Source organism: Theobroma cacao, chromosome 7, assembly GCF_053813885.1.
Source record: "Theobroma cacao isolate CCN51 chromosome 7, ASM5381388v1, whole genome shotgun sequence".
In the NCBI taxonomy this organism is placed as follows: domain Eukaryota; kingdom Viridiplantae; phylum Streptophyta; class Magnoliopsida; order Malvales; family Malvaceae; genus Theobroma; species Theobroma cacao.
Genome location: NC_142645.1, coordinates 6,601,093 through 6,623,826, shown reverse-complemented (window position 1 = coordinate 6,623,826; position 22,734 = coordinate 6,601,093). Strand labels below are relative to the sequence as shown.

Sequence of the window (22,734 nt, the reverse complement as noted above, 5' to 3'; positions counted from 1 at the left end):
CCTTCAATATTCTTAACCTCTAATGTCTTGGCTCAAAATGAATTGAATAGTGGTAGGGGATGAAAAATGTCACGTTCTAAATCGAAGGTTTTAGAACATAACAAACTCCGCATACTAATGAGATAAATCCTATAAGCATGCAAGGCAACAACATCATACTTAATCAATATAATATCTCCACAATCTATTCAAAATTTACACCTCACAAAACCTCAAGTCTCAAAATATAATATTAAAATATTATCCTCCAAATGATACAAATTTCTGATCTAACTAACATCTACTTAATAAACTAAAAACTGATTACTCACATCAAAACTTATAATTATTGAAAGGCATACGTTGATTTTGCTAACCAAAACTCTCGCCAAGTAAGTCTAACTCCCAAACATGTAAAGATGTTGAAATCTGTAAAATGATGAGAATTAATGGAATGAGTACAACCACTCAACAAGCAACGGACATTCCTTCTGCTGGGTTAAGTATTCTCAAATCATTTAGGCCAAAATTACTAATACATATATAAGTGTCAAAACAAAATTTTGGGTAATTTCATTCAGAAACATATATCACAAAATTTCATTTTTAAATTACAAAAGTAAACATAATTTCACTTCAGATAGCATAGCTAACACAATTTTGAAGCTTTCAAATAACAGAACAAAACATAATTTCACACTAATTTTAAATTTTTATTAGTCTCTTGTAACATACTATGGCCATAATTAACCTCAATGGCATGAGTCATAATCATATCAAAACCATAGTTAACTCGAGTGGCATGGGTCATAAGTATATCAAAAACAGCAATTGGCTGCTCTGAACAGCTATTATTCTGTAACTAATGGTGTAATTGGGAGATGGATCTCTAATCACAAAATACATGTCGATATGGCCAACATATAACCCTAATTGGTAGGATCATAACATAGCCATACTAGGGGACAAAACATAAATATATATTTTTAGATTATCCTAATTTCACAAAATAATGTATCCACTTTCTCAAACCATATCTCATGCATATCAAAAACATAATCGTTTCAAATTAAATATTCACAAAAATAGTCATATATGCAAACAATGATAAAACTCACGTTCCAGAACAAAAATCAAAATCATATTCCAAAAATCAGCATAAAAATCATATTTACTTACATATATTAGCATGCTCACCCAATTTAACAAACCATATGATAAAATATCATATACAAGTATGAAAATCACATTGAGGTAAATTTTAAGGTGTGAAAACACTGAATGGATATCAATCACTTACCTGGTTCGCTAAAACTAAAATCAAAAGATAAAAAATTAAAATCTTCTTGAATCCGATTAATTCAAAATACTCAAAATTAGAAACCAACATTGCTAACTTATCAAAACGAACCATGACTCTCTGGTGGTCATTCTAAGGCATTTAGGGTGTAGCACCTCTTTCGCTGACTGAAAATAAATTTTAATTCTTTTAATAATTTATAAATACATAAACCATTCAAAACTTAGAATCTCATAGATAATAGTACAAAATCAATAACAATATGAGATTGGGTGAAAATATCTTAAATACAAATCCAAAATCAGATCTGAAGATTTCTAATAAATATTTTCAAAACATGTCAATTCAAGTTAATTTATCATATAAATATTTATTAATAAAAAAATTCACTAAAATTCAAATAGCTTAAATTTCTAAAGTTTCTATCAAAATAGGTCGAATATAGGTGAAGAATAATTTTTGAAATAATTAAAAATGAATTCTCATAAATTCTGAAATTTCATATTTTCATGACCATTTAGCTTATTTCAACTACTTATAACTCTTAACCTGAATTATTTCCAGTGATGAAATTAATGCCAATTTGAAGTATTCATATCATACTATAACACCAAAATTTGTTTCGATTAAAAAGAATACAAGATTCTCAAGTTTCAAAAGCCAAAAATTTAGAAATTATCACAAACTTTTCCAGAGGTTTTTCAGTTTCAACAAACCTACTTTGAGGCTTTAATTCTCCTAACATATGAAGCCCCTAACCAAGCCATTGATGCCAAATTAAACATCTCATTTCATACTACGAAGCCCTCAAAGAAACAACCCAAAATGTTACTAGAATATGAAGTTCCATTGACCCAAAATTTGGGTCGTTAAAACTGTTAAAATCATATTTCCAATCAACTTCAAAAATTCGTATCTTTCTAATCATAAAGTCAAATGAGATGCTATACAAACCATTGAAAATATCTTTTCAAGACTTTTCCATTGGTACCCATCATGCCATCGGAAAGTCACCGAAACAATACTGGATTTGAACGAGAGTTAAAGAAACATAAACTAAAGTTAAAGACTAATCATACCTTCATCATTGCTTTCTTGAATAGATCTATCCTTTTTCTACCTTCTTCTTCTCTGGGATTAGTTTCTCCCAAATGGTTTTTTTTTTTACTGTATTTTTTCTTTAAACATGCTAATGAAAACTGACCTTAACTTACTCATATGTGACAAAATAAACTGACATTACCTGTTTTCTTTTAAACGTGTCTTATTGTTTTTCCTTTTTAAAATTAACTTAGATAAAACTAACTGATTCTTTTTAAAAAAATGTGATAAGATATAACTGACCGTTTTTTTCTAACGCGATAATATTATCTGACTCCAATTAAAATAAAACCACTCTATTTGCTAAAAGGTCCTTAATATCCAACCATTATATTATATGCTCAAATATTTTATAAGTAATTTTAATAAAACCTATTTATCAAATTTAGGATTTTGTAAACATACTAATGTAATCGTATTTTTGAGTTAGGGTATTACAAAAAAACAAATTATATCTACTCCATCATATTCTCATTTTCTTTTATGCATCTCTCCTCACCCAATCCCTCAAAAGTCCAAAAGTGCATGAATTCATTGTTAATTGCTCCATACAATAAATAAATAAACAATGTTAGTGGTTTCTCAAATAATTTGTACGTTATAAATTTTCCTTGATAATAAAATCTAAATATGACTAACAGTTAAGAATCCCTCAAATTAAATTGCAATGAAAAATTTCTCTTGCAAATTGCAATAAATTGTTACCCATCTATAAACTAATATAGACCTAAACCCAAATTGCAATAAATCTTAAGTTATTAAAAAATTTTAAATAAATATTTATTTTTTTATTATGTTAAATTAAATTTTTGTACTTTTATTTTAATTTAAATAGAACTTTATGATTAAAGATTGACTAACTGTGATTAATCAAAATGTCATTTTGTAATTTTTATACTCATGTGGCATTGGCTCGAAGCATGAAAAATACCACGTAACTATGTCATTATGTCATTTCAGCATGTCATGTCACCATCTATTATGATATGTTAACATGTCATGTTAGCATCATATGGCAAAAAATAATAAACGACATTTTAACTAACGATAGTTAGTCCATTACCAAATTTAACACTTTTATCGATGAAAATTTCAATCGATAAAAGTTCACAATCCGTGGAAAATATCACCACCGGTAAAGGGCATGCCATCAAGACTTGAATATTTCGTCAAAAAATTGTTGACAAAATATTCTATCGAAAACTCAATCAGCAAAGCATCCAATCCATCGGAGGGATGATTGGTCTATATTGATTGGATTTCGTTAGCAAATTTTGTCTGTAATTTATCGATAAAATTTTTCACGAAAGTGCTTACGAAACTCAGTAGTTTGAATGTATGTAGTTTTCATCGATAATATCTTTATTTCTGTTGGTGATGAAGTTTATTCTGTCATTAACGTCGTACATAATTCCATCGGTAAACTGCTATGTCAATTGGTAATTCCATTAGTAATAAAGTGGAATCTATATGAAACCATTTTTTTCTAAGAACATTGAAATTGATTGGTTTTGCTTATTCTTGTTGTCATTCTAAATGAATAACACAAATACAAATAAATAATAATATTAAAAAATACTAATATTTATAAAAAAAAATTGATTTTTATAAAAATAAATAAAAAATTACAAATTATTCGATATTACAATCAATAAAAAATATATAAATAAATAAACCTACAATCTAACTAGTGTTGTTATCTCTCAGTCGTGCCTCGTTATTATTAAAAGGGCCCGACTGCTATGATGAAGTCTCGAAATTGGCTGCCGGCTACACATATTAGAGGATCTGCGCAACACTTGATATGACTTCATATTCCACATCTCATCCCTTATAGTCGTGACTTTTGTCTTCAATTCCCTCAGTTCCTCGATATTCAATGGAGGAGCGGCTGCAACATTGACAGTAAGAGTCGGACCACAAGTGGACTTGGATGTCTAACACGTAAACATGCCAAACCCATAGAATAATTAAAAGCCGTCTAAATATAAAAGGTAATAGTATTTGTTTCATTTATTTACCTCGGGGAACACAGATGTATTAATCAAGAACATGTATGAATATTAAGAAGTTGGCTTGATTTGGAAAAACATAGTCAAAACAACAGGGGAAAAAATCCCTATAAATTTCGGGATTAAAAAGAATTACCCTTTAGAGTAAGATATAAAAGGGGAAAAAAATTCAAATCGAAGATTTACTTTATGAGTATGGAAAATGATATTTATTTGGGGTACGTTTGGAACAGAGTAGAATCTTTTCAAAAAATATTTGTATCACTTAAGTGTGCTTTGGAAGGATAAAAACTTATTTCATATGTAAAATATTTTTATATCAATATTTTAATTTAAAAATAAAATTATTAATTTAGGGTAAAAAATTAATTTAATAAATTATTAAGAGCGTATATGTGGTTAACTATTTACACCTTTAGGGTTCATATGCTTTCTTATATATTACTATATAAGTATAAATATATAGAGAGATAGACGAGACAAGGGATTTACTTACATTAGTGTAAAATTTATTTATATTTCATTAATCCAACCGTTGGATTTTCATGATCTATTCACAAGAATCATGCATGTCAAATTTTAAACAATTAAAAATGTTTAACTATTAATTTGATACAACAAAATTTCGACCGTTGAATATATATTAAAAAAGAGAATATTTTAAATTAATATAATATGAATATCGAATTGATTTGGAGAAACTCTACATTAGAGTATAAGTAAGTTATTAAATAAAAATATAATTTACTAAACATTAATTATACAGGAAATAATAAAAAGACATAAAACTAAACACCAATCCCTCCTTTATATATATATTAGTATCATGGTTGTACATATTGTCATCTTCAAACAATTCCAAAAGACAAAAAGATGAGCAGCAATTATATTCTAGATTTTTGGGTCTATAATATTCTAAATAAATTCAAACTGAACAAAGCAAATCTGCATTCATATGATAATCTTAAGTTGTAGGCTTTCTGTCAGCATGCATGCAGTCATGTAGAATTGCAAGGATTCTAGTTTTGTTTGTGAAATAAATTTCCTATTTGACAAACTTATCATTAAGGTAACTCAATTTTTATGGAGCAATGCATCAAATATCAATTAAGCTACAATGTCATTTAAGAAAAAAACAGTTATCCTCGAAAACAATTAACCTTGCCACTTTTAACAAGATGAAAACCCCATAAACTTGACGATTTCATCTCGATTTATTTATATTTCTTTTAATTAATCATGAAATTAAAAGTACTTTAACACGTTTGATTTTATGATAAACATATATACATGTTCAAAAAATTAAACAAGAAAACATTAAAATTATATCTGATAAAGAACTAGATGTAAACTATCCATTTAAATTTTTTTTTTGACATAATGCTCAAAAAAGTACCTAAACTATTTAAGAAAATTCAAATAAGTTTTTATTTTTTTTATTGTGTTCAATCAAATCCTTATATTTTTATTTTGGATCAAATAAGTTCTTATAACTAATGATTAACTAATTGTCATTAGTTTAAATATCAATTATCATTTTATATCCATATGACACTGACATGACGTTAATATGGAGAGTGAAAAATGTAAGATAATCAAATTATAATTTCAAATTAACATGTCACATCATCATCAATTATGATACGTCAATATGCCACATCATCATTAATTATGAAACGCTAGTATTTCACGTCAGCGTCACATGATGACAAATAACATTTTGATTAAGTAAATTATTAGTATAAAGGTTTATTTGACTCAAAATAAAAATATAAAAATTTATTTGGTTTCAAAACAAAAGTACAAAGATTTGATTAAATGTAAAACTTTATTTAAATTTTTCTAAATGGTTTAGAGACTTATTTAATTCTTTGACTTCAAATAAAAAAGGGAAAAATCCATTGTATCCATACAATTGCTTTTGAACTGTAAATCTTAGCTCAATTATTGATATCCATACCACCACTGTTTATTGATGTGAATGAGGGTCTTAAATAATTTGGATGATAGACACATACATCTTCTTTCTTTCTTCCTTGATTTCTAGGCAGAATTTCAAACAAAGATGAGAAACTCCAACTCCTTCAAGCTTCAAGTAGCCATGTTTCCTTGGTTTGCCTTTGGCCATTTCATCCTTTATCTTCACCTCTCAAGCAAGCTTGTTAAGAAAGGCCTCCAAGTTTCCTTCTTATTGCCTAAAGAAGCACAGCCAAAGTTGGAACAACTTAACCACTATCCGAATCTTATTCAATTCTTTCCTCTTGTTGTTCCCCATGTATATGGTATCCCCCCAAGGGCCGAAACTATGTCCAATGTTCCTCAACCGCTAAGTAGCTTGCTTGCTATTGCATTTGATCAAACTCGAGATCAAGTTGAAGCCATTTTAAGGGCTATAAAGCCTAATATGGTTTTCTATGATTTGAGGCATTGTATTCCAACCTTAGCTCACCACATCACTGGGAATGACGAAACCTTCCTTACCTTGAACAGAAACTTCAAGACTCAAATGGAGATTAGAAATGGAAAATACTTGGAAGATTTTTTGGAATAGGAAAGGTAGGAGTTGATACACCAACATGTATGAAAACAATTTCTAATGTTTTCTTTTCACCTAATGTAAGTCATATTCTACTTAGTGTTGGTCAGTTATTAGAAAATGACTATTTCATATGGTTGAAAGACAGATCCTGCATAAATATTTGATCCAACAAGAAAAGTAATCTTAACTATTGGTATGAGAAACAAATGTTTCCTTATCAACTTCAAAAAGATGGATCATAAAGCATACCAATGCTTAGCTTCCGACAATGAACTCTGGCACAAGAGACTTGGCCACGTGAACTATGGTTCACTCAAGCAGATGTACTCAACCAATTTAGTTGATGGTCTTCTAAGGGTTAGTCAACCAGATAAAATATGTGAAGCTTGTCAATTGGAAAAGCAAAGCAGAGCTCCTTTTTTCAAAAATTAACAACTCAAAAACTAGTAATAAACTACAGCTAGTTCATTCTGAAATGAGAGGTCCAATAAAGGTAGCTTCACTTAATGGCAGTTTTTATTACTTGTTTTCTATTGATGATTTTGCTAGGTATAAGTGGATTTTTTTTTTCTTAAAAGGAAATCTAAGGTCTATGGTAAATTTGTCAAATTCAAAGCTTTAGTGGAGAAAAAATCTAGTTGCTCTTTAAAAATTCTTAGAACTAACAATGGAATACAGTTTACATCAGATGAGTTTGAAAATTTCTTGGGCAGAAATGGAGTGAAACATCAATTAACCATAACATACAGCCCTCAACAAAATGAAGTCTGTGAAAGAAAAAATAGAACTCTAATTGGAATGGCTAGATGCTTGCTGTATGAAAAAGGTTTGCCTAAAAGTTTTTGGGCAGAGGCAACTAATGCATCAATGTATTTGATTAATATCTTGCCTACAAAAGCATTGACTTCTCAAAGCCCTTATGAAGCATGGCATAGGTTGAGGCCTTCTGTTGTCCGTTTGAAAGTATTTGGATGTGTGTGTTATGCCAAGATAGCCGATGAGAAGAAAAGCAAACTGGACCCAAAATCACAGATTGCAATTCACTTGGGATTCAGTGAAGTGTCTACAGGATACCGGCTATACAATATTGAGATCAAGAAAATATTGTTAGTCGGGACATTAGATTTGATGAGAGACTCAAGTGGAGTTGGGACAAGAGTGATGTTAAACAATCATGGAATCCTAATCTGGTTGGTGATGTTTTTTCGATTGAAAAAGAGCAGATAGAAGACGAAAGCTTAGCTGTAAGAGGTACAAGAACCTTGCAGGAGATTTATGAACGTAGCAACATAGCCATCGTTGAGCCAAGCACATACCATGAAGCGGAAAAAGATGAAAAATAGGTGCAAGCCATGAATGTGAAGATGGAAATGATCAAGGAAAATAAGACATGGACTCTGGTGGATCGATCAGAAGCTCAAAATGTCATTGGTGTAAAGTGGATTTACAAAACAAAATTAAATCCGAATGGCTCAGTAAATAAATACAAGGCAAAGCTTGTGGTGAAAGGATATTCCCAAGTGTATGGAATCGATTATATGGAGACCTTTGCTCCAGTTGCTCGACACAACACCATACGATTGTTGGTAGCATTGGCTGTCAAAGAAAACTGGGGCATTTGGCATCTTGACGTGAAGTCGACATTTTTTAACGGCATGCTTTCAAAGGAGATTTATATAGAACGGCCTGAAGGATATGTAGAACCAGGCACTCAAAGCAAGGTTTGCCAACTGATAAAGGCCTTGTATGGCCTTAAACAGGCTCCACGAGCCTGGTACTAAAGGATTGATGGCTACTTAACTGGTTAAGGTTTTAACAGAAGCTCAAATGAGCACACTTTATATGTGAAAAGTTCTTCTACTGGTGTGCAACTGATAGTGTCATTTTATGTGGATGACTTGCTAGTTACGAGTCCCGATGATGAAGTGCTTTCCAAGTTTAAAACTCAAGTGATGGAAGAATTCGATATGATCGACTTAGGCAAGATGACTTATTTTTTGGAGTTAGAATTTGTGCAAGGACCTGATTATATCTGTATTCATCAAAGGAAATATGCTAAGGAACTTTTGAAAAGATTTCATATGTAGGGATGCAAGGCTGTTGCAACACCATTAGCTACTAGAATGAAACTTTGTAAGAACAATGGTGCACCTGAAGCTTGTAGTTCTACCTACAGAAGCTTAATAGGAAGCTTATTGTATCTCTCAGCCTTTAGACCCGATATTATGTATGCCATTAGTATGCTATCCAAGTATATGCAATCTCCGTCTGAACATCATTACTCAGCTGCTAAACGTGTGCTAAGGTATGTGAAAGGAACGGTAGACTTTGGCCTTAAGCTTTACCAAAAAGAAAGCCATGATTTACTTGGACATTGTGATAGTGATTGGGTAGGGAGTTTAGAGGATTCTCGAAGTCAAGTGGTTTTTGTGTTTCATTTGGAAGTGCAGTGTTCTCTTGGAGCTCAAAAAAGCAGGAGGTGGTGGCTCAATATTCAACTGAGGCTGAATATATATCAGCCGCATCAGCTACAAATCAAGTTTTATGGTTGAGAAAAATTCTTGATGATTTGAGTTTCAGGGAACATAAAGCCACTCCACTGCTCATAGACAACCAGTCTGCTATAGCTATGGCTAAAAACCCAGTACACCATGGAAGAACAAAGCACATTCGGGTGAAATACCATGCTATACGTGAAGTTGTCAACAATGGAGATGTCCTTCTTAATCATTGTAGGACCAGTGATTAGTTAGCTGATATTCTCACCAAGAACTTAAGTAAAGACAAGTTCGAGCTACTACGTTAAAGACTTGGAGTTCTTCAAGTCAGCCTCAAGGAGGTGTGTTGAAGAGTGAGCCTCGACCTGAAGACCAGAAGAATATATTTCTGAAGTTAGTCGTGTCCAAGAGTTGTTGCAGCATGGAGAAGAAGAAATCATGTGCCTCGACCACGTAATTCATCTAAGTTTCTGCTATTTTATTATTATAAGTGTTAGTTCCTTTATCAATTTTTCAGTTTGTGTGATGGTTCGTAGTGGGTAGTTGGCTTTGTAGGCCGCTAAGTAATAGGTTACTAATGTTTTGAAAAAATGATCAGTTATCTCCCATCATTTAATAGATTATGGCTTTCTCTCTCTCTTTCTTGTAACTATATATATATATATATTTGTTTAATGTAAAGGTTGGTGTGGCTTTGCATGGCTTTATGCAATTCTTCTCCAATCTCACACGTGTTGGCTTTCATTAACTCACTGTTTTTGTTTAATTAGTTAACTCACTGAGTTTAGAAACTCTTTGATTTTCTTTCACAGTTACTCAGCCATCCATCTGTTGGGTGTTTTGTGAATCACTGTGGTTGTGGAACCATGTGAGAACCTTTGCTCAATGATTGCCAAATTGTGTTGATTCCCCGCTTAGGAGATCAAATTCTGAACACCAGATTAATGGTAGAGGAACTCGAGGTTGCAGCTGAAGTTGAGAAAGGAGAAAACAGGGAGATTTCCAAGGAGAACTTGAGCAAAGCCATCAAGTTGGTGATGGACAAGAACAATGAAATAGCTAGTCTGTTGAAGAGAAGCCATGCCAATCTCAAGAAGATTCTTTCTAACAGGGATCTTCAAGAAGAATATACCAATAACTTCATCAAAGGTCTGCAAGATCTGGTCAAATAAGATCCAAATTGCAAAAGAAGAAGAAGAATCCAATTTAGAGTCCGAGTTTAGTAAACCTGTTTTAGTGGTGTTTGTGCCTAGCTTTCTTAATGTCTATCAGATTCCAATCTGATATAATGCAATAAGTTCGTTGTTAATTTCCTTCAATATTCTTAACCTCTAATGTCTTGGCTTTAGAAAGTTTTCTGTATTTATTAATGTCTAAATGATTTGAATAGCAGTAGGGGATGAAAACAAATTATATCTACTCCATCATATGCTCATTTTTCTATCATGCACTCACCCAAATCCCTCAAAATCAAAAGTGCATGAAATCATTGTTTCTGGCCCCATGACAAAAATATATAAATAATGTTAGTGGGTTTTTTTCCTTTTTTTTTTCTAAAATAATGTTAGTGGGTTGTCAAATAATTGGTGAGTGATACAATTACCTTGATAGTAAATCAGTAAAATCTGAATATGATCAAGAGTCAAGTCAAGCATCCCACCAATTACCTTGTTAGTAAATTACTTTGAACACACATGAAGTTGCTATAAGTCAACATAATGAATGAAACACAACACTCTGATCCTGCAGATAACCAAAAATGTGACAAATTCAACACACTATTACAGGAAAAAATTTTAAAAATGAAAATGAAAAACTAATGGAAAAGCACATTATAGCTGAAAGTTAATATTACAGCATGAGTGCATAATGAGGGTCTGTACAATTGTTTGATAATTACACAGCCAACAAATAAATGATTGACTGTCTGTTAGATACCTGCATGTCCATGTACAAGATACCCTACAAAACATAAACTTAGTTACAGTAAACAGATTAGTCATAAGACATCTGGGGAGTGCTTCCTCTGTTGATTCTGCCACCATTAACCATTTTATGTAAAGCACCCCATGTTTTATACATCCTTGGACCCTGTGGCTAATGCCTCAGATTTGGCATACGTTCTTCACAAAACTTAATATTCGTCTAACAATTTTTAATTAATGAGATTAATCTATGTAGCACATGACACCAAGTGTCATTATAATATATTAATTAAATATTATTAATTTAATTAATTTCAAAACCAATTAAGACTTAAAAAGTCCATTCATCATCTATCTTGAACATCAACCCATTTTAGTCCAATTGTTATGGATCCGTTCTCCTTATCTTTTTTTTAAAGTTTCTTCGTTCTTTTATTTTTCCAATGAAAAATTATGTCTCACATTTGTTATTGTTGAAAACGTCCGACACAATGAAGCTGAAAATTTTTCAAATATCGAATTATTAGAAACTCATGTCATCTTATTGAGCTTTTATTAAGTGAAAACATATTGAAGTTAAACGAAATTGCATTATAGATTATACTTTGAACCAACTATTCCATTTAATTAATCGAATACATCTCATTCAATGATTTCAACACTAATAAATACACAGTATCTAGTGACACATTTATGACCATGCATCTACATCCTTTTTTCATTGCATCCTTTTTTCATAAATGTTGTTGAGTCAAGTTCTTAAGCTCTAAAAAGCATTGAACTCAATACTTATCGTTATACCAAATGTTTAATCGAAGTTCCATCATAAGTGACTTTTAATTTATCAAAAACTTTGTATGAGTGGATGATTTTTATGAAGGGATCATTTCCAAATATCCTCTCATTAAAGGCATTTGTACCATTGAAAAGAGCCGCATCTTATTTAAGTTTTTATACGCAAGTAGTTATTTAAATTATTTCATGTAAAGTTAATATAACTATTTACTTATTTAATTAATTTAATAAAATAAAATTTTAAGTTTTTGATGATTATTCTACCCATTTTCTGCTGTTGAAGGATGTCTAATTCAAGTATTATATAAATTTGGATGCTGCCATGGTAATTACTATGATGACTTGCTTTTTGGCTATGTCGACAAAATTTGTAGTAGTTTTGTCTGCCACACAATGTTGTCTGTTGATATCTATAACTTACTTTGAACTCAGTCACAGTAACACAGTTTGCAAGGCAAAGATGAGAAACCCCAACTCCTCCAAGCTTCACTTAGCCATGTTTCCATGGTTTTCCTTTGGCCATTTCATCCCTTACCTTCACCTCTCAAACAAGCTTGCTGAGAAAGGTCACGAGGTCTCCTTCTTATTGCCTAAAGGAGCACAGCCAAAGTTGGAACAACTTAACCAATATCCAAATCTTATTCAGTTCTTTCCTCTTGTTGTTTCCCATGTAGATGGTATCCTGCCAGGCGCCCAAACTACATCCGATGTTCCTCTACCACTGCATAGCTTGTTTGCTATTGCGTTTGATCAAACTCGAGATCAAGTTGAAGCCATTCTAAGGGCTATAAAGCCTGATATAGTTTTCCATGATTTGGGGTATTGGATTCCAGCCTTGGCGCACCAAATCGGCATCAAGTCCATTTACTATCCCCCAGTGACTGCAGCCGCACACGCGCTTTTGCCGACAAAGAAAGTTACAAGGGAAATGACTGTAGAAGAGTTGATGGAAGTTCCTCCTGGTTATCCTTCTTCCAAGGTGAAACTCAGAGCTGAAGAGGTTTCCGATCTGACAAGTGCGCTGAAAATCTTTGGAATAGGATTGTCATTTCGGGACCGGATAATAACTAGCATGAATGACAGTGATGTCATAGCCTTTAGGGCTCACCGTGAAATTGAGGGACCTTACTGTGACTATGTTGCTCAACATTTTGGAAAGCCTGCAATGCTAACGGGGACTTGCCTCCCTGAAACAAATGCCACACAGCTTGAAGACAAATGGGCTAATTGGCTAAGCAACTTTGAGCCAAGTTCTGTGGTGTTTTGTGCATTTGGAAGCCAGATTACATTGCAAAAGGAGGAGTTTCAAGAGTTAGTTCTTGGGCTTGAGTTATCAGGGCAACCTTTCTTGGTGGCTTTAACACCACCAGACGGATGCACAAGGATTGAAGAGGCATTGCCTGAAGGGTTTCAAGAAAGGATTCAAGGAAGAGGGTTGCTGCATGGTGGTTGGTTTCCCCAAGAGCTGTTGCTCAGTCACCCATCTATTGGGTGTTTCGTGAATCACTGTGGTCCGGGAACCATGTGGGAATCTTTGCTCAGTGACTGCCAAATTGTGTTCATTCCCCGCTTAGGAGATCAAATTCTGAACACCAGATTAATGGTCGAGGAACTCAAGGTTGCCGTTGAAGCTGAAAAAGGAGAAAACAGCAAGATTTCCAAGGAGAACTTGAGCAAAGCCATCAAGTTGGTGATGGACAAGGACAATGAAATATCTGTTCTGTTGAAGAGAAACCATGCCAAGCTCAAGAAGATTCTTTCTAACAGAGATCTTCAAGAAGAATATATCAATAACTTCATCAAAGGTCTGCAAGATCTGGTCAAATAATTAAGATCCAAATTGCAAAAGAAGAAGAATCCAATTTAGAATCCGAGTTTAGTAAACCTGTTTTAGTGGTGTTTGTGCCTAGCTTTCTTAATGTCTATCAGATTCCAATCTGATATAATGCAATAAGTTCATTGTAAATTTCCTTCAATATTCTTAATCTCTAATGTCTTGGCTCTAAATGAATTGAATAGCGGTAGGGGATGAAAAATGTCACGTTCCAAACTCGAAGTTTTAGAACATAACAAACGTCACATACTTATGAGACAAATTCTATAAGCATGCAAGGCAACAATATCATACTTAATCAATATAATATCTCCACAATCTTTTCAAAGTTGACACCTCACAAAATTTCAAGTCTCAAAATATAATATTAACATACAATCCCCCAATGATACAAAATTTCTGATCTAGCTAACGTCTGCTTAATAAACTAAAAACTAATTACTCACATCAAAGCTTATAATTATTCAAGGGCATACGTTAATTTTGCTAACCAAAACTCTTGCCAAGCAAGTCTAACTCCCAAACATGCAAAGATGTTGAAATTTGTAAAATGATGAAAATTAATGGAATGAGTACAACCACTCAGTAAGTAACGGACATCCCTTCAATCGGGTTAAGCATGCTCAAAACATTTAAGCCCAAATTACTAATTCATATATAGGTGTCAAAACAAAATTTTGAGTAATCTCATTCAGAAACATATATTTCAAAATTTTATTTTTAAATTATAAAAGCAAACATAATTTTGCTTCCAATAACATAACTAACACAATTTCGAAACTTTCAAATAACAGAACAAAACATAATTTCACATTAATTTCAAATTTTTATTGGTCTCCTATAACATACTATGATCATACTTAACCCTTACGACATAGGTCATAATTATAGCAGAAACCATTATTAACCTTAGTGGCATGGGTCATAATCGTATCGAAATCACAATTAACCCTTGTGACATGGGTCATAATCATATCAGAAGCAATCATTGGCTGCTCTGAACAGATATCACAAATATCGTTATTCTGTAACTAATGGTGCGGTTGGGAGATCGATTTCTAATCACAAAATATATGTCGACATGGTCAACATTTAACCCCCATTGGCAGGATCATAACATAACCATACTAGGAGACAAAACAGAAACATATATTTTTGTACTACTCGAATTTCTCAAAATAGTGTATCCACTATCTCATGCTTATCAAAAACATAATCGTTTCAAATTAAATATTATAAAGATAATCATATATGCATACAATGATAAAACTTATGTTCCAAAACAAAAATCGAAATCATATTCCAAAAATCAGCATAGAGATCATATTTACTTACATTTATTAGCATGCTCACCCGATTTAACAAATCATAGGACAAAATATCATATATAAGTATGAAAATCACATTGAGGTAAATTTTAGGGTATGAAAACACCGAAGAGATATTTGTCACTTACTTGATTCGCTAAAACCAAAATCAAAAGACAAAGAATTAAAATCTTCTTGAAGTCTATTAATTCAAAATACTCAAAATTAGAAACCAGCATTGCTAACCTATCAAAACGAACCACGACTCTTTGGTGGTCATTCTAAGGCATTTAGGGTGCAGCACCTCTTTTTTCTGATCGAAAATCAATTTTTATTCCTTTAATAATTTATAAATACATAAAATATTCAAAACTTAGAAACTCATAGATTATAGTACAAAATCAGTAACAATATGAGGTTGGGTAATAATATTTTAAATACAAATCAAAAATTAGATCTGAAGATTTTTAATAAAAATTTTTAAAATATGTCAATTCAAATTAATTTATCAGATAAATATTTATTCATAAATAAAATTCACTAAAATTCAAATAGCTTAAATTTCTGAAGTTTCTATCAAAATAGGTTGAATATAGGTCAAGAATAATTTTTGAAATAATGAAAAATGGATTCTCATAAATTTTGAAATTTCATATTTTCATGACCATTTGGCTTACTTCAAACACTGATAACTCTTAACCCGAATTATTTCCAATGATAAATTCAACGCCAATTTGAAGTATTCATATCATACTATAACGCCAAAATTTGTTTTGATTAAAAAGAATACAAGATTCTCAAGTTTCAAAAGCCAAAATTTTAGAAATCATCAGACTTACTCAGATTTCTGGGTTTTTAATATCAACGAACCTATTTTGAGACTTTAATTCTCCTAACATAGGAAGCCCTAACTAAGCCATTGACACCAAATTAAACACCTCATTTCATACTGCAAAAGCCCTCAAAGAAATAACCCAAAATGTTACCAGAATATGAAGTTCCGTTGACTCAAAGTTGGATCGTCAAAACTATTAAAATCAGGTTTCCAATCAACTTCAAAAGTTCGTATCTTTTTAATCATAAAGCCAAACGAGATGCTACATAAACCATTGGAAAGATCTTTTCAAGACCTTTCCATTTTTACCCATCATACCACTAAAAAGTCATCAGAACAGTACCGAATTTGAACGAAATTTAAAAAAACATAAACTAAAGTCAAAACCTAATCATACCTTAATCACTGTTTTCTTAAACAAATCTTTCCTTTTTCTACCTTCTTCTATAGGATTAGTTTCTCCCAAATAATTTTTTTTGCTGTATTTTTTTTCTTTTCTTTAAACATGATAATAAAAACTAACCTTAACTTCCTTATATGTGATAAAATAAACTGACTTTACCTGTTTTTCTTTAAACTTGTCTGACTACTTCTCTTTTTAAAATTGACTTAAATAAAATCAATTGATTTTCTTTTTAAAATATGATAAGATATAACTATTTTTTTTTAACATGATAATATAATCAGACTCCAATTAAAATAAAACCACTCTATTTGCTAAAAGGTCCTTAATATACAACTATTCTATTATACGCTCAAATATTTTATAAGTAATTTTAATAAAACCTATTTATCAAGTTTAAGATTTTGGAAACATAATAATGTAATCGTATTTTTGAGTTGGGGTATTAAAAAAACAAACTATATTTATTCCATCATATTCTCATTTTCTTTTATGCATCTCTCCTCACCCAATCCCTCAAAAGTCCAAAAGTGCATGAACTCATTGTTAATTGCTCCATACAATAAATAAATAAACAATGTTAGTGGTTTCTCAAATAATTGGTGCGTGATGTATTTTCCTTGATAATAAAATCTGAATATGATTAACAGTCAAGAATCCCTCAAATTGGAATGAAAGATTTGTCTTGCAAATTGCAATAAATTGTTACCCATCTATAAACTAATGTAGACCTAAACCCAAATTGCAATAAATCCTAAGTTATTAAAAAAATTTATTTTTTTATTAAGTTAAATTAAAAACCTGTACTTTTATTTTAATTCATATAGATCTTTTTTATTAAAGATTGACTAACTGTGATTAATTAAAATGTCATTTTGTAGTTTTTATACTCATATGACGTTGACACAAAGCATGAAAAATATCACGTAATAATGTCATTATGTTTTTTCAACATGTCATGTTAGCATCATGTGACATGAAATAACAAGTGATATTTTGATTAACGATAGTTATTTCACTACTATTTTTTTTTTTTATAATTAAAAGAGGGGGGATTCGAACCCTACTCTTTAGGTAGGGGATAATGCACCAACCAATGAACTAATACTCAGGTGCTATTCCACTACCAAATTTAACACTTTTACCAATGAAAATTTCCGTTGATAAAAATTCAAAATTCATAGAAAATATCACCACCGGTAAAGGGCATGCCATCAGTATTTGAATATTTTGTTGAAAAATTGTTGACAGAATATTCTATCGAAAACTCAGTCAACAAAGCATCCAATCCGTCGGAGGGATGATTGGTCTATATTGATAGCATTTCATCGGCAAATTTTGCCAGTAATTTATAGACAGAATTTTGAACAGAAGTGCTAATGAAGCTCAGTAGTTCGAATGGATGTAGTTTTCATCGATGATGTCTTCATTTCTGCCGATGATGAAGTTTATTCTATCATTAACGCTATACATAATTCCGTCGGTAAACTGCTATATCAATTGGTAATTCCATTAGTAATAAAGTGGAATGTATCTGAAACCATTTTTTTTCTAGGACCATTGAAATTGTTTGGTTTTGTTCATTCTTGTTGTCATTCCAAATGAATAATGCAAATACAAATAAATAATAATATTGAAAAATACTAATATTTATAAAAAAAATATTTGATTTTTATAAAAATAAATAAAAAATTACAAACTATTCGATATTGCAATCAATAAAAAATATATAAATAAATAAACTTATAATCTAACTAGTATCATTGTCCCTCAGTCGTGCCTCCTTACTATTAAAAGGGCCCGACTACTGTGATGAAGCCTCTAAATTGGTTGCCGGCTTCACATGTTGGAGGATCAGCGCAATAGTTGATATGACTTCATACTCCACATCTCTTCCCTCGTAGTCGTGACTTCTTTCTTCATATCCCCCAGTTCCTTAGTTCCATTCTCGCAGAAATTGCCATATCCAAAACAAATGCATCTGATGTTCCTCAGCCACTAAGTAGCTTGCTTGTTATTGCAATTGATCAAACTCGAGATCAAGTTGAAGCCATTTTAAGGGCCATACAAAGCCTGATATGGTTTTCTATGATTTGGGGAAATTGGATTCCAGCCTTGGCTCACCAAATCGGCATCAAGCCCATTGGCTATTTCATGTTCTCTAAAGCCGCAAACGCGCATAGCACAAGGAAAATTACAGAGGAAATGACTGTAGAAGAGCTGATAAAGCTTCCTCCTGGTTATCCTTCTTCCAAGGTGAGATACAAAGCTGAAGGGGCTGCTATTGAGACAATTAAGCCCAAAAATCTTTGGAATTGGATTGCACTAATATAATATGGATATCGAATTGATTAGAAACTCATATCATCCGATTGAACTTTCATTTAGTAAAAACGTGTTAAAGTTAAACAAAATTACATGAAATACTATGCTTTAAATCAACTATTTCATTTGATTAATCGAATACATCTTACTCAATAATTCAACACAAATAAATGCACAATATCCAGCGACACGTTTACAACCACGAATCTACATTCTTTTTTTCATAAATATTGTTACATCAAGTTGTTGAGCTCCTACCAGCATTGAACTCAATTATTAACGTAATACCAAATGTCATAAGTGACTTTTAATTTAAGAAGGGCTTTGTATGAGTGGATCATATTGATGAAGGGATCATTTCCTAGTGTCCTCTCATTAAAGGCATTTGTACCATTGAAAGGAGCCCCACCTTGCCCCACCTTATTTAAATTATTTCATGTAAAGTTAATATAACGGTTTACTTATTTAATTAATTTAATAAAATAAAATTTTAGGTTTTTGATAATTATTCCACCCATTTTCTGCTGTGAAAGGATGTCTACGTCAAGTCAAGTAGGGTCTTATATAAATTTGGATGCTGTCATGGCAATTACTATGATGACTTGCATTTTGGCCATGCCGACAAAATTTCTAGCAGTTTTGTCAGGCACATAATGTTGATATATATAAGAGAAAATTATAAGGAATAACTTTTTTTAATAAAAATATTTTAAAAATAATTATTAAAATAAATTTAATTATTTTTAATTATATTTAATCATGACAAAAATACTTTTGAAACTATTTTAAATAAATTAAATCATTCATCATAATTTTTTTCTATTTGTGCTTCTGATTTCTCTCTCACCATCCTACTCTCTCAAATTTTATCAATTTCTCTCTTCGACATTCGTCTGCTATACTTCCGATTTCTCTCTCTCGCGTTTTTAGATTTTTCTTTCTTGTGTTTTCAAGACACCAAGTAATGGTTTTGATGTGCTTTGGTGAGTAGCTATTTGGAGAATTTGATTTGTAGGTATTTTGGATAAAATTAAAATGGTAAAAATGATCTTAGATGCTTGAAATAGTTCTTAATTGAATCAATTCGAGACCTAAACACCAATAAACTCAAAAATTTGAAATTTATAAACTTAGGTTTTCAAAAGAAATTTTTTTATTTTTAGTTGAAATAGGTGTTTTAGATAAAAAAAATTTGTGTTTTGATTTATGAAAACATATTAGAAACACTTTAATTGGCGCCAAATTATTAAAAAAAAAAAAAAAGAAGAGAGTTGAGAGGAATTGAAGTTTTGGTTCATAAATAACAACAATATTTTAAGCATTAAAGTGTAACAAATTGTTTTTAAATATGACGTGTAACAATAATATTTTTTCAACATGGCATGTAACAACAATATTTTTTTTTCAATATAGCATGTAATAATCTTTTTTAACCATGACGTGTAACATATTTTTGTACATGACGTGTAACAACAGTATTTTTTTTCAACATGACGTGTAACAACCTAACCATGGAGTGCAACAATAACATTTTTTTTCGACATGGCGAGTAACAACCTAATCATGGTATATCAGATGTTTTTGTACATAGCATGTAACAACCTAACCATGGCGTGTAACATGTTTTTGTACATGACGTGTAACAACAGTATTTTTTTTTAACATAGCGTGTAACAACTTAACCATGACATGTCACATATTTTTGTACATGGCATGTAACAACCTAACCATAGCGTATCATATGTTTTTGTACATGACATGTAACAACATAGCGTGTTATTTTATTAAGGGTAATTTTGTCTAACTTAGCTAAAAATAGTTAGAATTATAAAGAAAGTTATTTTTAAAAGTATCTTATCTTTAAAGGGTACTTTTAAAAATACCCCTATATATAACTTCCTTTGAACTCAGTCACAGTAACACAGTTTGCAAGGCAAAGATGAAAAACTCCAACACCTCCAAGCTTCACGTAGCCATGTTTCCATGGTTTTCCTTTGGCCATTTCATCCCTTTCCTTCACCTGTCAAACAAGCTTGCTGAGAAAGACCACGAGGTCTCCTTCTTATTGCCTAAAGGAGCACAGCCAAAGTTGGAACAACTTAACCAATATCCAAATCTTATTCAGTTCTTTCCTCTTGTTGTTTCCCATGTAGATGGTATCCTGCCAGGCGCCCAAACTACATCCGATGTTCCTCTACCACTGCATAGCTTGTTTGCTATTGCATTTGATCAAACACGAGATCAAGTTGAAGCCATTTTAAGGTCTATAAAGCCTGATATAGTTTTCTATGATTTCGGGTATTGGATTCCAGCCTTGGCGCACCAAATCGACATCAAGTCCATTTACTATGCCGTGGTGACTGCAGCCGCACACGCTTATTTCTTGACAAAGAAAGTTACAAAGGAAATGACTGTAGAAGAGTTGATAGAAGTTCCTCCTGGTTATCCTTCTTCCAAGGTGAAACTCAGAGCTGAAGAGGCTTCCTTTCTGACAAGTGCGCTGAAAATCTTTGGAATAGGATTGTCATTTCGGGACCGGATAATAACTAGCATGAATGACAGTGATGTCATAGCCTTTAGGGCTCACCGTGAAATTGAGGGACCTTACTGTGACTATGTTGCTCAACATTTCGGCAAGCCTGTAATGCTAACGGGGACTTGCCTCCCTGAAACAAATGCCACGCAGCTTGAAGACAAATGGGCTAGTTGGCTAAGCAACTTTGAGCCAAGTTCTGTGGTGTTTTGTGCATTTGGGAGCCAGATTACATTGCAAAAGGAGGAGTTTCAAGAGTTAGTTCTTGGGCTTGAGTTATCAGGGCAACCTTTCTTGGTGGCTTTAACACCACCAGACGGATGCACAAGGATTGAAGAGGCATTGCCTGAGGGGTTTCAAGAAAGGATTCAAGGAAGAGGGTTGCTGCATGGTGGTTGGTTTCCCCAAGAGCTGTTACTCAGTCACCCATCTATTGGGTGTTTCGTGAATCACTGTGGTCCGGGAACCATGTGGGAATCTTTGCTCAGTGACTGCCAAATTGTGTTGATTCCCCGCTTAGGAGATCAAGTTCTGAACACCAGATTAATGGCAGAGGAACTCAAGGTTGCTGTTGAAGCTGAAAAAGGAGAAAACAGCAAGATTTCCAAGGAGAACTTGAGCAAAGCCATTAAGTTGGTGATGGACAAGGACAACGAAATATCTGGTCTGTTGAAGAGAAACCATGCCAACCTCAAGAAGATTCTTTCTAACAGAGATCTTCAAGAAGAATATATCAATAACTTCATCAAAGGTCTGCAAGATCTGGTCAAATAATTAAGATCCAAATTGCAAAAGAAGAAGAATCCAATTTAGAATCCGAGTTTAGTAAACCTGTTTTACTGGTGTTTGTGCTTAGCTTTCTTAATGTCTGTCAGATGCCAATCTGACATATATAATACCATAAGTCTATTCTTAATTTCCTTCAATATTCTTAACCTCTAATGTCCTGGCTTTAGAAAGTTTTCTGTATTTATTAATGTCTAAATGATTTGAATAGCAGTAGGGGATGAAAACAAATTATATCTACTTCATCATACTCTCCTTTTTCTATTAAGCTTCTCTCACCCAAATCCCTTAAACGTCAACAGTGTATGAAGTCAATAGTTACTTGCTCCATGACAAAAATATATAAATAATGTTAGTGGATCCTCAAATAATTGGTGAGTGATAACAATTACCTTGATAGTAAATAAGTAAAATCTGAATATGATCAAGAGTCAGGCATCCCACAAATTACCTTGACAGTAAATTACTTTAATCACATGAAGTTGCTATAAGTCAATATAATGAATGAAACACAACACTCTGATCCTGCAGATAACCAAAAATGTGACAAACTCAACATATT

General features: G+C 32.1%; 1 protein-coding gene and 1 pseudogene across 1 annotated transcript; both read left to right on the top strand.

Moving 5' to 3' along the window:
* Positions 1–12,579: 12,579 nt before the first annotated feature.
* LOC18594100 (UDP-glycosyltransferase 79B6 pseudogene) lies at positions 12,580–14,125 on the top strand (annotated as a pseudogene).
* Positions 14,126–20,759: 6,634 nt separating this feature from the next.
* Positions 20,760–22,312, top strand: LOC108662843 (UDP-glycosyltransferase 79B2-like). The gene has a single exon (XM_088807837.1). It carries the CDS (start codon positions 20,793–20,795, stop codon positions 22,158–22,160), a length of 1,368 nt encoding a protein of 455 aa, XP_088663963.1. The 5' UTR covers positions 20,760–20,792; the 3' UTR covers positions 22,161–22,312.
* The last annotated feature ends 422 nt before the right edge of the window (positions 22,313–22,734 follow it).

What these genes read in the sequence shown, in the direction of transcription:
- LOC108662843 (XM_088807837.1), top strand. Translation starts at nt 20,793, where the DNA reads ATGAAAAACTCCAACACCTCCAAGCTTCACGTAGCCATGTTTCCATGG.